General features: G+C 46.6%; 1 protein-coding gene across 1 annotated transcript in view; it reads left to right on the top strand.

Moving 5' to 3' along the window:
* The window catches only part of pacrg (PARK2 co-regulated), a 134,949-nt gene that overhangs the window by 19,557 nt on the left and 98,535 nt on the right, over positions 1-16,857 (top strand). Inside the window, exon 2 of the mRNA XM_056426588.1 lies at positions 2,348-2,482. Within this exon, the coding sequence (XP_056282563.1) occupies positions 2,348-2,482 (135 nt within the window). The remainder of the gene's footprint in view (positions 1-2,347; positions 2,483-16,857) is intronic.

A 16,857-nucleotide genomic window follows, 5' to 3' on the forward strand; every position in this document is an offset into this window, starting at 1 on the left:
GGATGTGTGTCGTCTAAAAGTGATGGTAATTGTGGGGAAAACAAGGAAATAGCTGTAAAGTTTGGCCTCGTCTCCGAGCTCGGGCCACCGATGTGGCTGCAGCGTCATCATTGCTGCCCGTAAAAGCTGCTCGGCCAGGCGATGCCGTCTGGCTTCACTCGCCTCTCGCTGCCCAGCCCGAGCTACTTTTAGCCTCCGTGTGCAGCGTGGCTCAACCGCCGCCCCGGCTACCTGGAGACGAGGGCTTCGTCACTCCTGCAGGCTGGAGCGGCACTGATCTTGACAGCTTTACTATCACGAGCATCCTCTTTCCACAGAGAGGGAAAGTTGCAAAACAACTCCTGCTGTGGAAGGAATGCTTAAGATAGAGCGAGGAAAGAGACACACGGATAACGGCGATGAGTCTAAGTGAAGCAACATTAACTTACCCGATACGTTGTGCTTGACGCGGCGAGACGCCAGCTGACGCGTAACTGCTAAATGAAAACAATCCGTGAGATTATTCAGAGTCAAACGTTGTTTTTCAGATGTGCACTGAGCAGTGCGTGGTGTTACAAAATGAGAGGCATCACGCGTGTTTAGTTACGGTATGATGAGACGCACAATTGCACGCTAAGTGACACATAATTTAAAAGACCACAGCAGGCATACATGCGTCATGGGTCGTGAGGGATTTAAGGCTTTTACAGAACGTGCTGAAATGTGCCTTTTCTTGTGATTCACATGCATTGTTAGTCACACAGGTATTCTTTCTCCTGCAGGTATACGACGCCGTGCCTATTAATTCCGCATAATATTATTCGGCATGGTAAACAAATGCTCCAGACGGATTCATTTGAAACGACTGCGCAGCAGCAATCCCACGGTGCGTTAGGGCGAGTTAAATGCAGCGAGAGCTCTGGGATGTTCACTCAGAGCTGCTCAGCAGCGCTTCTCCTTTCTTCTTGCGTCTCTCGAGCTTTGCCACCAGCGACACATCGTCACACGTGGAGTTTACGCTCGGTGCCATGTTGCGTCATTCCTCGGTGGCGGTTTTACTGAACTGCAATTGCGGTTTGAGGCTTTTTCTATCAAATTTGTTTTATGCAACAAACAGGAACGATGTAGCGTGGACAAATACACGAAGAGATTCAAATCCTTTAAAATCTCTCAAGTTGTAGCAGTCCTGCCAAAGATAACACGTCCCAGTCCCACTCCGCTCTGCCCGTTTCTCAGTGGGTGGTAATCTGAGGATTAATGACAGGAACACATCTGCCAGTCATGTGGCAGCGCCACACAGATGGCGGGGGACGCGCGAGAGACACAGGCAGGGAAACGATTGGCTCCAGCATTCTGCCATCCGTCCACTACAACTGTTGCAAAGCTCTAATGTTTTCAATCAGATACATCTGTATTCCTCAAGTACCTGAGTGGCTCACACGTAAACAGTCTCAGTGGGTCTTCAGGGAAAGGCTCGGGTCACTTCCTGGATGGAGTGTTTCTTTTCAGGCAATTGGTCCTTTCGATGCTCCTAAATTAATGTTTTAACACACCACATTTGTGGTGTCCTGTAAAACGTATGTTGTTAATCCATTTTTACCTTCGCATTGAAAATGCGGAAGGTAATGTTTTGATCGCCGTGTATTTATTATTTGTATGCGTGTTACTCGCATAACTCAAAAAGTATTCAACCGAACCGCATGAAATTTGGTGGGATGATTGATTATTATCCGGGGACCATTTGATTAGATAGTGGGATCGATCGGGTAAAAGGTCAAGGTCAAGGTCACGAAAAGGTCAACATCTTCTTTTTACCATAGCGCGGTCAATTTGTATCCAATTGGCATGCAACTAATACCAAAATGTTCATAATTCAATGCCCAATCTTGTCATATGCGAAGGTATGCGCTCTACCGAGTGCCCGTTCTAGTTCTAATCTTTTTTTACATCTCCCTTTTGCTCCCACCACCAATGGTCCTCCAGAACAAACGCAGCAGACACTGTGGTTGACGTGGCAGGATTCTCATTGGCCGTCAGCGGCGCGGCCCGATATGGAAGGAGAGAAAAGATGATCCTAACAATGCCTCTTGCAGTGCCTGTGGTTACACACGCACACACGCACAAACGCACAAACGCACACACAGGCGCCTCACTCTCTATGTGTTGCCTTCCTTGGAGGAGGAGCAGAGGAGCAGAGGCGCAGGCACAGGTGTCTCCCTGAATTACTTTTAAGAAGAGGCAGGAGAAAACACAGTCAATTCTGATTTCATAAAACAACACTCTCACTTGCCGCGTGCGACTCATTCTGTTTATTTGACAGTGTTGCTCCCGCCTCTTCATTCCCATGTTCTGCTTTGTGCCCGACCAGGTGGCGGGGCCCCCGGCTGCAGGGGCTTTCCGTGAGCGTCCTTCCAAACCGACCACCTTTCGCAAGTTCTACGAGCGCAGGGAGTTCCCGATGGCGCTGGAGTACGACACCAAAGGCAACCATATTGTGTGGAAGGTAGGAGCGCTGCCCTCTCGTCAGGCTTGTCTCATGTGTGTGGTCTTCTGACAGCATTAACAAACAAAAAAAGCCAAAGTGCTATATCTTCCCTTCAGGAAGCGTTGTCACAGTGGCAACGCTGGTAGAATCTCAATAACAGAGGAAATGCTCTTTGCAGCATATGCAAAGACATTTCATTAAAAGCTTGCAAAGAACAACATAAATCAGGCCATAAATAACACATGTTTGTATTTATTTCTGTGTCTTTTTGTACACAAGCTAGTGTTTGAATCCGCCCTCGCTGTCAAGAAGTTTCGTTGAATCTGAAGACTGAAGATAGCTGCTGTGAAAACACCATTTATCGTCATCATTATCAGCTCAGCTGCAGGTGACGACGAGAGGTTGTTTGCATATTCACAGGGCCAATGTGGGCTGTTGTCCTGTAGGAGGCAGCGTAGAGTTGCTCACTTGGAGACTCCACACGTCTCACAGCGCCAATCACAGAATCCATCAATCACGAACTCTATAGAAAGTCAAGGCAGTCGCAGAAAAACACAAAGACTAATAGTGTTTGTATCTGTGTGTGTGTTACTGCATGTGTGTTCCAATACACAAGCCCCCACAGAGCCATCCGACGCCTGAGTGTTCCTGTGTGTGTGGGATGGATGCATTCTTCTAATCACCATGTTGAGTTATTCCCGCCACCACAATGTGGCCAGCCATTTCAGAACTTTACAATCGTCACAGTGCAACGATTCTTAATTATATTTATTCTTGGTAAGCAACAATAAATGAATCAAACAAATTATACCCGTCTCCTCCGGCTTTTCCTCTACTTCAAAGAGAAAAGGCAAGGTGGGCGGGTGAGTAGCTTGGTAGCTGTCCGTCTTCAGGTGAAAACACTGTAAATGTGTGTCAAATGTTCAAATGAATTCTTTGCGATTGCAGAAAATAATGGATTTCTTTTGTGCTCTGCCCATGAAAAAGCACTCGGCAAATGGGATGTGGTGTATGAAAATTTTGCTGTCTTTTCCAATGCAGCTGTTGTGCTTATCGATTTCCCCCCCGATGCTTAATTACACACATGATGTGTGTCATTTTTAAAGTTTGGCAAAAAAAGACGAGTTCATTGCTTCTTTGGGTTTGCACTTTGACTGAGAACAAGTGCCGATTGAAGGTTTTTTTATATGAATGAAACTGTCGGTTTCAGTTGAGGAGATACATTTATTCATGCGTGATTACTTCAGTCTTCATCAGACCTGTGTTTGTTCAACACCGGTCAGCTGGAGGAGGCACCTGCTGCGTGCGTCTGTTCCGTGGGTTGAAATGTGCGCGTCGTGTAACAGAGAGTGTAACATGATCGCAGTAAATGGAGAGGGGCCGCGGCGTGTTTGCACTGAGCGTGTTTGCACTGAGCTGCCCTCGGGGCGCAGGTTCAAGACGGCAGCGCCGGATCAATCCCAGCCTGAGAGCTCAACCCCCCCTAGCAAATAAAAAGCCAGAGGAAAGTAAGAAAGAGAGAGAGAGAGAGAGAGTCTTTCGGAAAGAAACAAATAAATGGTGAGTTGATTTAGTCTGTGGCCTGAGTACTCAAGCAAACAGAGTGTGAGTGCATGTGTGTGCGTGTATGTTTGTGTGCTGTATTTTATCGGTTTGACAGTGAGTTTTGATGGATCTGTGTTTTGAGGTCAGAAGTTCAGCTTCCCCACCAAAGAAGCAGTCTGTATATGTTTTGATCTGCAGCCAAAAGCCATTGTGACCATGAATACAGCAACAGGCCTGATTGAATGCCAGCGCTGTGCACTGCGGTCCACTTAAACCATGAGAGGTGGAAAGACAAAACAGTTTTCAACTTATGTTATGTTACCCTCGGAAAGTTATGGCTTCGGTTGCTCGATATCAATGTAGAAGCCGGCATGCAGGGCAGGTTTGATATTGTTAAGTTGTAATAGTTTATTTTGATAACATCTGCAGAGGTCTTATGGTTTAAATTAATACATATAGAAAGATATTATAATAGACAATATTAAGGAGAATATTGATATTGTTATTAATGTATTATGAAGCATAGGGGTAATGTTTACTCTATGCAAATGTAAATGGCAAGAATTAATGTATGTTGCATGAGAGTGACTGTATGTTAGTATTATAGATTGACGAAGCCGGTTGAAATCCGTGAAATGACTTACAATAACAAGAGACTTTTATTGTGAAGGTGACTTTAATTGACGGGAATCTTATTGTGAAAGCGACTGAAACCGGAAGTGACTGTTTGACCGAAAACAGGAAGAGTATATGACTGCGTGTTTGTAGAGAGCTCGTCCTCTTTTCTTAGGTAAGCCCCGAAGGGAAGGTTGTGCTCCCGGAAGATGCCGGGAGCCTGCAGCCTGGACACGAGGGAGAGCGCGTTGAATGTTTGATTCACTTTTCTTGCCATTAAATGTTGATAACTTAATCCATGCGTGTCCGGAAGCCTGTTTCTCCACCATCTGCGTAGTGCCCCAGTTTTGAGAATACCTTACAATATGCTATATGCTACACTTTGCTAGCCAACACGTGCGCAACTCATTTAAGCCATGGTGACCTATAGGGTGACCAGACGGCCTCTTTTCCCCGGACACGTCCTCTTTTTGAGACCTAAAAAAATGCGTCCGGCAGGGATTCCAAAAACGTCCGGGATTTTGCTTCGTCGGATATTTGTGTTTCTCTGGGTCTTTCACAAACTAGTATTTACCCCTTACAAGTTTTGGAAATGGTATCTCCCTTACGTTCCACCTTACGTGAGCTCTGACCGTAGAGAGAACAGTCATTGGTCGACCGATCTCAGGGTTGCCAGATACACGATAATTATCCTCCAAATACGACCATTTTGAGCCTTTGGTACGATACTTCACCGTCTCCAATCTGGCAACACGGAGCACCTCGCCGCCTCCACTAGTTCATTGTTGTTTGTGCTATAAACTACGACCAGCGCCACCGCTCCCATAGCGCACTACGTGCTGTGCGTCGGGCATCACGTCCTGAGGGGGCACCACAAGATAGGCAACTAAAAAAATCCTCATAGTTATAATAATTATTATGCCGATGTTATTTCAGTCTAGAAGTATTAGGCGCCTTTTAGGCATGTATATCACAAAACAGGCAGAACAAGAGATGTTTTCTCCACCAAACAAGCATGTCGTACTTGTTTCGCCGAGTGAAACGCTTTGCAGCTTAAAAGAACGTGATCAACTCTGTGTTTACAGTATAATCCCGTTAAGGCCGTGTGCTCTATCCCACACACACACACACACACACACACACACACACACACACACACACACACACACACACACACACACACACACACACACACACACACACACAGTCTGTGCTGAATGTAGAAGTCACTGTAGAGGCAGAAGAAGAATGTGTTGTTATGAGTCATGCTACTTGTGTTTGTGCGTGTGCTGGTGTGTGTGTGGCTGTAGAGTGTGAGTCTGTATGGGGGAAATGCATGTGAACTAAATGGCGAGGGCAAGTTGAAAAAAAAGAGAATGTTGTATCTGGAAGGTAATTTGGCTCTCCAGAGGTAAACGCCTCGACTGTAAGGGCGCGCTCGGGTAAAAGCCGTACATGTATCGGGAACATGTGCGGCAGAAAGATAAGAGAGAGGCGGACGAGTTACTATCAATTTCTATGTGTGTGTGTGTTTACGTGTGTGTGTGTGTGTGTGTGCACGAGGGTGTGTATGTTTGTGGACCCTGGAATAGCACCGTAATCTACTGCCGTCCTTAGTGCCGAAGAGAGAGGGAGAGAGAGAGAGAGAGAGAGAGAGAGAGAGAGAGAGAGAGAGAGAGAGAGAGAGAGAGAGAGCGAGCTCCATAGGGACTCAGCAATCAGGAGACATGGCAGCCGCTTGGCTCTCACTTATAATGGATGAGTTGAGGTCTTCCTGTGCTCCCTGTGGGGCTAGGTCTGACTCTCCAATCTCTACCCTCTGCTGTGCTCTGCAGGCTTGGAGCCAAACATCATGGCACACACACATACACACACACACACACACACACACACCTCACATGTTTTACACACCTCCTAAACTGCCTTGTTTATTTCATTTCATTGATCGCCTCTGCTTTATCTTGTCCCTTGATCTGCTGGTCGGCTCTGTGTTTCCTGTACACTCCCAGGTTGTTGTTCTGTCCTCTTTATAATCCTGCCTGTCTGTTTTTGCAGGCTTTACCCCCCCCCCCCCCCAGGCCCCCACCCCCTCTCTCCTGGCTCATGTACTTTATCTATTCCCCTTTGTCCTTTTACAGGGTCTGTCTGGGGGGCAGAAGGAAAAAGGCATTTTATAAAAATATCAATGCAAACCTGATTTCCTCCCGCCGTCGCCCACCGCTGCAGCCTCGGTCGGCAGCAGGGACGCAGAGATGTGGGGGGGGGGGGGGGGGGGCAATCAATTAATCTGATCAAGCGCTTTAGGAAATGGAGAGCGTAAGCGCTCCTAGGGGACGGATATCCATCTCCTTGGGATGATTGAATTACGCAGTGAGAGTCGGAGAGGAGGGAGGGCTGGAGGGAAGAGGTGGTTAGGGTGACCGAGGATGAGGGAGCATGTGCTTAAGGAACGCAGTGGGACTGTGTGCTCCACACGAGGGAGTGAACGACAGAGAGGCCGCAAAGAGCAAAGGAGAGACGAGGTCACTGCAGAAGCACAAATGGGACCTTATTTATCTCCGTCCCTCCTTTCCCCTCATTTACATGTCATGTGTTATACCTTATAGTTGATAACCCCTTTATTTGACAGCTATATTACACGGCAGCGGCACATCGTTTGACTTTGTCAATTCAATTCACAGCCGGTTGCCGCTCTTGACAAATTTGTCATTTATTGAACAACACATTGTCTCACAGTACCAGGGCTCTCAAGTGTCACGCATTGAGCGTGAGACTCACGCATTTCGGTCTTAAGTCACGCACTCCCGCCACACATCGTATTTCTCACGCTGAAAAAAACTCTCGGCTATTTAATGTTTTAATGAGCCGCAGCGCGCCGACATGAGCTGGCCGCGCTGCCCTCACCGTGGAGGAATCAAGCGCTCCCCTGGAGTTCTGCTGTGAGGAGCCAGTTATCAGCCAATCAACAAACAAAAAAATGGGCGACACAATAGCCAATCAGAAAAAACCCTGTATCTGTTGTATCTGGGTAAGATTTAATCCAGCAACCAATGAAAATAAAGCATCCTGGAATTGCGCGCGACTGACTGATATCCGAAAATGTCATTCTGCGGGGGGGGGGGGAGGGGGGGCTGATGGAAATGTCACTCTTGCCTGTCTTCGAAACTTGAGAGCCCTGCAGTACAGTATGCATACGGTCCAGAAGCACGGAGGACGTTATGGCATCATAGATCCTGGTGTGTATGATTGGCGAGGATGCATCCTGTAGCATTGTGCTAATATTACGTCCTGAAGTTTGATACAGATATTAAAGAAGTGAGCCATCCAGGAACAGAGACTGTAGCCAGCCGGAAGCGAAGCTCGTTCACAACAGCTGCTTCGTAGAAATGCCTCTGCAAGTGAGCTCTTCCATTGTTCTGCAAGACGCGCAATGCGGTGCAACCCGTTGCTTAGAAATGCACGCGTCCTTTGCAATGCCACGCGCCCGCAGAACATGACCTTTTCTTCTACTTCTGTTGGGTAAACGATGACGCCTCGATAACCACCAACGTTAATCACGGAGTTCCACAAGGTTCTGTGCTTGGACCAATTTTATACCTTACTTTATTCCTTTGGGCAAATATTATTATAAACACTCATAAACTTTCATTGTTATTAGAGATGACACTCATATATATTATCAATAAAAGAGAGAGAAACAACTCTGTATGTAAAATCAAGCAAATCATAAAAAACATAAAAATGGATGACCTGCAACTTTAGACTTGATGTTAAACTCAAAAAAAACAATTTTTTTGATCCTAGCACCTCAGAGATCGATTATCTGGTGATGTGGCAATGTTCTGACCTGGCATGCACTTATCCAACACACCACCTCAATCTCTATCTTTGATTGGACTTGTCGCTTTTTCTCTACGTCCAGCAAAAATCACTGCATTGCATTCTTCATCTCGTAATATTTCAAAAATTTCAAAATCTTGTCTCAAAAATGCAGAAAAAGATTGGGTTCATTGGATCAGGCTTGACTACTGGACTCCTTATTAGCAGGCTGCTAATGCACTCTCTGCTCTCCCTCAGGTCTCTCCAGCCCTCCAGTTGAGCTGCAGCTCTTCTCACTCAACTAAGAAACTAATGCCTCACACCATCACTCCACTCTGCACTCTGCTCCAGTTCAATCAAAAATCACTTTAAAAAAATTCTCTCTCTTCTCTTGTTTGGCTTCATTGATTGAGCTCATCTTCATATCTCTTAAAGAGCTACTCGAGCTTGTCTATAACTATCACCACAACTAAGAGAAAAACTGTAGTCTTAGGAGCTTTCCTAGAGTCTTAGCCTTTGGTTATGGAGCCAGCCCTTTGGCACCCAAGCTCTCTAGACACAGTCAGCTTCCAATTTCAGTCCACAGTCACCACAGTCCTCCTCGTTTAACAGACCTTAAGACCTTCCTCTTGACAGAGTTTAGGTCAGCCCTTGTATTGCCCCTTGCTATTTGCTGCCTGGGATCTTTGCTGGCTTGATATAGTGCTAGGATCCTCTTTTAGCTCTCAAGGATGTCTTTTTCTCTCTCTCTCTCTCTCTTTCTCTCCCATCTCAATCACACGCACTTCAAACGTTTCTCCGGTCCGTCTTCATCGGACTCTATTGGGGTCGCCGGACCATGGGGTCGCATGGATCGTGGATCCTGATGGATCGTCTGGGTCATGATGGAATTCACTGTCACTCTACTCCCACCTACTCCACACTCCCATCACACTCCCTCCTCCGCATCGTGGATCTACCATCGTGGAATATGCATATACTGAATATGCCTACTATGAACTATTCATTACATATCATTCTATATGAATTACATTTCTCTTGCTGTCTGCATCCATTGTATCTCTGTCATTCTCCATCCCATCCTCTGAGATCTCCCTCTCTGTTTTCCTCCTCTCCTTTCTTCCTTTTTTTTTTTTCTTTTGGGTTTTATTTGGGTTTTTTTTTTTTTTGTGGTGAGGTTTTGGGCAGGGATGGCAGTGATGTCTGAAAGTACAAATTGTAGACATTGATGTACACACAAAAAAATTGAATTGAATTGGGTGCAGACCAAACCGTCTTTTCTACTCTATACGAATGATTTCTTATCTGCGGTGGGCACTAGAGCTTTGTCGGGGAACTTTTGAATAGACAGAATAAAATGGGGTTAACCATGCATTTCTCCAGCTCCCTGGCTGAAAGCTGGATACTCTGGGGGGGGGAATAGGTCTGTGTCATAAGGAAAAAAGATGAAACACAATAAGAGGAGAGAATATGAACAAGCTCCCCTGGGCTTTCTCTGAGAGGAGAGAGAAGAGAGAAGGAGGGAGTTTAGATTAGAGAAGTGGAAAAAAGCACCAGGCATTCGCACAGAAAAAAAAAGATGAGAGGAGAGGAGGAGTAGAGGAAGGAGAAGGACGCCAACAAACACGACTGGCTAACCATCGAGGCCCGTATGGACCGCCTCCCCGGAGGGAGAGCATTGTGGAGCGACTGCTGGGAAGGATCTCGACGAGCCACCGCCGAGCTGCCGGAGCAGAGGCATCCAGCAGAGAGGGCTTGGATGCGGATTTTTGAACTGCTCCACCGCCCGCCGCCCACAGCCATTTCTCATGGCAGACGAACGCCACATGAAGCTGATGACGGTTGTTTAGCCTGTGGCTCTTCTGTTCTTGTTGTGGTACGAGACGATAGCAAAATAATTGTAAATGGAGGATCACCGGAGACTCGTCGTTTCTGAAGATGACTTGCAATGTGAATCAATCGATTTGTCGTCCTGTCTGTGTGTCAGAAGTGGCACTGCTCCTATAGGCTTGTGAATTCAGTCTCTTCTTCACGATTCCCATATCCAGCAATAATGATCTTTATCTGTGAAGCGTCCACACACAATGCTTTAACTGGCAGATCTTCTCTTCTGACAGCTTATGTTGACGCCATTAGATATGGTGATTGACAGAACGCCATGTAGAATCCCTCCTGCTGACCCACTGGTCCTTCCTCTCCCGGTCCTGGAGCTCACATCATGCCTCTGGACACCCTGGTGACCTCAGCTCTGCTGCTGCCCACCGCGGCCTCGCACTTCTCCAATCCCAGCTGCAACGCCACACAGCTGGCTCCCCTGTGCAGACGGTGACTGACACAACGCCACACAGTCTCTCGTAGGGTATAGCACAGGACTGGGACTCCTCGAAGGAACTTGGAAAGTTCCAAGTTCGTGAAGAAGGTCGAACGAAGTGACACGAGACATCCCGGTGATCGGTGGGGAGGAGATTGTGGAAGGGGCAGGGTGGCTACCACATTTGACAGAGACAGAAGACAAGACGGGGAGGGACATGGCTTGTCTGCCAATTCTACAAATCAGGTCCCTGAATGCAGCACCAGTGCTGTCCCCTTCCCTCCCACAAAATAAGCCAGAGATCTATTGATCGGCACTCTTGTATTTGCTAGCGGGCTCCAGCTCAAAATGGAGCCTTTAATTAACTTAATGGACCGGCTGCAGCGTGCGCGAGGCCAATGAGGGAGGGATGGAAATGGATAGATCGAGGGAGAGAGAGACAGAAAAAAAGAATGAAGTGGGGTTAACTGCAGACCCCTTCTGCTATCAGTCATGACGGGCAGGACAGACTCGAGGATGGAGAGGGAGGTGGGGTTGAGTGGGGGGCGATGCATTTCCCCACTCAGGTGGATACATATCTTTTCGTTGGTCTGAATGTGGTTCCTGTGGGAGCCCCGTCAGACCCCCATCGATGCCTATAAAGATGTGTGGTCCCTGCAAGTCCAATCCCCGTTTCTGCACACGACTGCCTGCTGTCCGTCCCCCCCTCCCCACACACACCTCTCTCTCTCTTCCCTCCCATATGCACCATTCTCATTCCTGTCCACTCATCCATTCTGTCAAAGGTTAATTGGTTTGGAAATGATTCGATTCATTCTGGACGTTAATGCTGTTATCATGCTTTTGTTCGGAAAAGAAAAGAGAAAGAAAAACTACCCCCTACTTGCACTTACACCTAATTTAAAATATAGGGGAATAAGAAGAAGAAAAAAATCCAATTTAATCTTTTTTTTCCTCTTCTAACTCTGGCTCAGGCTTGTCCCCACCAGTCTTTCCCTTTAAATTATGGTAGAATTTCATTACCTTGAAAGCTTTTCTGTCCCCTCCCTCAGCTGCCCTCCCTGTCTCCAATACTGTGAATGGATCAGGACTAATGTCTTTCTTGTAACCTCAAGGTCGGAATATTTGGATCCATGGAAGTGCTCAAGGGTCCCTGTGATTAATGCACTGTACAAAGTACCTTGGAAAAATGCGGTGTCTGATGGCTGTACAGAGTGATCAGTTTAGCACACACACACACACACACACACACACACACACACACTTCTGCTGGAGGTAGTTGTAGATAGAGGTGGTGCCGTCAGTGCCCTTGATGCGGCTCATAGGACGCATTGATATTTAAATAGGGATACCCAGAGGCCCGAGCTCAATTCCCCTATCCAGTCCTTCCTTCCCCAAGGAGCTTTATGCCTTTCTCTCTTCGGTATGTCACATCCTTACTTACACAAGCTCCGTTGCCATCGCTTCCCTCAGAGCTCCTTGGAAGTTCCTGTCTGAAAAAGTCAAATTTCACCTCAAAAAATTTCAGCAACAACAATTTCAGTTTCCATCTACCTGCTAGTACGCCAAGTCAGAGAACTAATTAGATTACCGCTAAATGTCGAAGACAGATGCTTCTCCTTGCTCCGGTATCGACAGTAAAACAGCCACTGTCTGATTACTTCTGTGGTCTTGATGTTTTTTTTTTTTAGCTGACACAACTGTGATGTCTGATAAAGATTTTCTCTTTTCCCGTGGCCACCTTGCAGAGGTCCTCACGGTGGCTGATGTGCATGCTCTCCACGCCCTATTCACCGGAGACACAGAGGCCTCTGTATCGGAGTTGTTTGCGGAGCTGCAGATGTTATCTCCACGTCGGTTAATTATTTACATTCGGCTCCGCAAATCTGATCAATACTCAATTGTGTCGGCGTGAGCTGTTTGAGAGAAAAAGGATAACTTTGCGGAACTAAGGGCACAAAAACCTTCCTCGGTGCAAGTTTTATTTTCCCTCGTGCTCTTCAATACGATGATATTATGCCGGGTTTACGGGTTTAAAGACAAAAGGAGAAAACGTTGGATGGTTTCATGCTCCATGCTCTTCTCGAGGATAGTCTATTCACCCTTTTAAAGCGGCAATAACTCTAAATGGCAACATTTTAAGAGAGTAGAACTCGTGGCTATTCTTTTGATGGAAGTGCCATTTAAAGTGGCAGGTGGCTGACTTGAATACACTTCTAATGTGTGTCTCTGGTGGGCTGTTGGGAAGGAGAGGCCTCTGAAGTCCACAGGCTGTGTTTATTAAAGCGTGCGTAGAACACAATCGAGGTGTATGAGCTGCTCGTACACACAAGGTAGTTGGTATTAATGAAGCACGCGTACACACACCTATAAGTGAACAATAATACATCCCATCTGTTCTACATCTGCCCGTGCATGAACAGGATCATTTGCTAATATCTTTCATTGTCATTTACATATTTCCAGCATTTGGAAATGGACTCAAGCGCTCCTTAAAGATGGAGATAACAGTGACCGCAGCACATATCGTCCAATGTCAAACATATTCCTGCCGTCAAACGCGCCGATACCCTGTCAGAATCAATTATTTTTTGTGCATTACTATCTTTGATCTCATTTACTCAGCACTTTACTTTATTTCCCCCTGTATATTTAGTATTAGTATTTAGTTTTTTAGTATTGTGTTTTATATTTATTTTCATTGATGCTCTGATGTGCACCGCTGCTGTGATTTTAGATTTTTGAAATCCCCCCACTAGGACGAATAAAGGAATATATCATATCATATCATATTTGTCTAATTCTAGCCCCTCTGTTTTTACATTTCATTATTTAAATATTACATACGTGGACTAGACAATAAGCATATTTTTCATTTAATTGTACAAATATAATCCTCTGCTCCAGTAGTTGAAATGCCTACAACTGGTTCCTCAGCTTTCTGTGTGAAAGAAGCAATAGTTAAATGACTGACACCTGCTACATGCCATGAAGGGTGTTTGACATAACGCTTTACAATGTTTCATAGTTTTTTTTCCAGTTGATATTGAGAAGTTCCCATCCTTAAGTAATGCACTGAAAGATGCTCTCATGCACTTCCCTTGGTCCCAGCAGTACATAAGAAGACTTGAGAAGAAAACAACTACCCAGACCATGAAGTGGCCACAGATGCAGAGTTCTAGTGTCATCCATAGATACAAAATTAAAGCAATTAAAGCGGTCCCTGAAACACATCAACCTGAGAGTGATGGCAGAACATTTGGTCAAATCATGATCCCGAAACATCACGATTAATCACGAGCGCAAATTAAATACAACTTGATGTCATCAATAGATCCTCCAAATGATTGCTTCCAAATTACTTACGGCTTATAAACGGGCAATGTGCACGGTCGGCCGCAGCATGTGCAGTGAATATGGTGTCGTTGTAGTTTGTATGCGTGTGAGGTATGTATAGCAGCTCTAGACTTTAGGAATCTGTGCTGCCTCGCCTCGGGGGAGGAACCGCCGGGTATGTGCCTGGGTGGAGCTGTTCATACCGCAGGGCCCATAATGCACCAGGAGGAGAAATTCACCTCATTGTTTCTGTTCCCATTTACCAGCTTGAGCGGCACGTTTGCCGTTGATACCTGACAAACGTGTGAATGACTAATCTGCCTGGGTGTTCGTCCACCACACCTTGTGTTGGCTTTGGCGTTTCCTTATCTCGCTTCTGTTTCCAGCCTGTCACTGATAAGAGCGACAGGGAGGGAGGTGTGTGTGAATGTGTGTGTGTGTGTGTGTGTGTGGAGCTGTGGAAATTAGAGAAAGGAAAAGAAAAAGAGACTGGCGGTTGAAAAACATGATGTCGCGAGTGTTGGAGCGAAAGAGAGAGACAAAGAAATATAAAAAGAATCAGGGCATGATTAAAGAGAGAGGTCTCTCCTCCCTTTTCCCCGTGTCGTGCGAGGTAGTTTGTTGAACTCGCCGTGTTGTCATCGGCTTCTTTCACGAGAGCAGATTAACAGCATCTCAGTTCTGTCCTCATCTACTTGGGCCAGGGGCTCGTCGGCAGTTTTGAGAGAAAATACAACACATTGGGATCGCCCATCCATCCTCGAGCATCTTTCAGGTCGTCACTTTTGTTTTGATTTGTGTTTGAGTGTGTATGTGTGTGTGTGTGTGTGTGTAAACCATGGGGCATGTTCACACACTCACACAGAGTCTATATTTCTCAGCGCAAAGCGGAAGGCTCAGTAATTTATGTTCAGATGGATGAGCAAGAGCTCGAGGCGAGGAGCGTGGTGCCGGCCGTGACTCCGACTTCAATCTGAATCTGACCTGACCCAGCAGTATTGCTCAATCTGACTTGTTACATGACGGGCGCCCTGGCTCACCTCGCCTCTCCCAGACAACCTCTGGGTGTCTCTGTCAGCTCACAGCAGCCGGGCCCCCGAAATCGCTGAGGTGGTGGATTCTTCTCTCCTCCCTCACTTAATCTCTACCTCCCCCCCCCCTCCCTCCCTTCTGCCTTACCAACATCCACAAATCAGCATTTTTTTTCCTTTTTTCCCCCCTTTGCCGTCACCCATTCACACTTCCTCGGAGCAGAGGCTTTCTCAACACCAGGGGACTGCAGTCCAGAGATGGGAAACCCCTAGATCATTCCCCGATTGGCAATTAGCAGCACACGCTGCGTGTCACTCAGTGAGCTGACGCGGATGAGCTGAAGGAAAGAGAAGGAGAGAAAAAACGAATGAAAGAAAAGTACGACAAGAAAAAGTAAGGGGATGATGAGAAAGAGAGAATCAAACAGACACACACAAGGGGTTTAATAAGTGGTCTTTTAAATGTGCGAGTTAGTGGGCAGCCATTCGGCAGCTCTTTAGTCTCAGGAGAGCCCGTCTCAATTACCCTAATGAGTCAGCGACTCTGGCTCCCGAGAAGACGTTTATGGGAGGCCGGGATCCTTTCAAGGCCATCCAGGAGAGGCTGGATGATGTGGAAGCAAGGGCATCAATGTGTGTGTGTGTGTGTGTGGGAGACATGCAGGATGTGGGCGCCCTGTGAAGCTAAATGGAGCGTGGCACGTTCCCAATGATCCAGTGTTAGCTGGCTGATTGACACACTGTGCACATCACTTTCTCATCTGGGCTGCCAGGGAGAGGCCGTTAACCCCGCTCTGCCCTGAACCCTGGCCTTCGCTCAACCAATACAAATCTTCAATAAAGGCCGAGCATGGAAAATGCACATGTCACAATATGAAGGTCTCCCTCTGTTCTTCTCCCGCCTCGTGAAGACGGAATTAAATCATGTTGCGTTTGTGACCGGGAAAGTATCGCTGTGGTTAGCTCCGGGTCCAAAGACAGAGCAGGTGTGGCTGTTTGAAATGTCATAATTGTTCTGATGCAATATAGTTGGCTTCCCGCTGCCTGACACGCGGTCATATAACCAGCTTCTGCGTTATATATAAACCTCTCGCTCCACAAATGCAAAACCATGACACAAACTGTTGTGGCAGCGATCAGCACAGTGCCATCATCGCCATGACCCCCGCGTATGCAGCGTTCCCCTTCGCATGACATGCCATTAGCAAGTCAACACACAGCTACTCAACACCCTGTGGCCTCGAAAGAATACATGTCAGTGTAGGGCTGTACAATTACTGCCTGTTATTCATTCAACCCTTCTTCATATTTAGTGCACATTAGGCCCCCATATATGCTCCCCATCAACACAGCGTCCTCGTTGTTCTGTCTGATGACTGGTTTTTGAATGAATGGTAATGTGTGTTTGCTATTCCGACACTTAGCTTCTAAATTGACTGATTCTCTTGGAAGGTTGTCCCTGGCCAGCCAGTGTTTATTGGCACAGTAAGGAGATCGGCCATGCCAAGTCAACCAATTTTGCTCTTCTGGTTATCTCATCTCAAAATCAACGTTTTTGGAAAGATGCTCGACGTATGGTCTGTTGTGAAGACAAGCTGAAGAGATTTCAATGTTTTGCTCCTTGACATCAGATACAAATATCCCTCTTGTACATGTTGAAGCCTGTAAGTGTCTTTCAAAAGGCTGTTGAGGACCTCATGTCACCAAAGCTAAACACTTGAGCTCCGTGGTGCTGA

The sequence above is a fragment of the Pseudoliparis swirei genome, chromosome 11, assembly GCF_029220125.1.
Source record: "Pseudoliparis swirei isolate HS2019 ecotype Mariana Trench chromosome 11, NWPU_hadal_v1, whole genome shotgun sequence".
Taxonomy (NCBI): domain Eukaryota; kingdom Metazoa; phylum Chordata; class Actinopteri; order Perciformes; family Liparidae; genus Pseudoliparis; species Pseudoliparis swirei.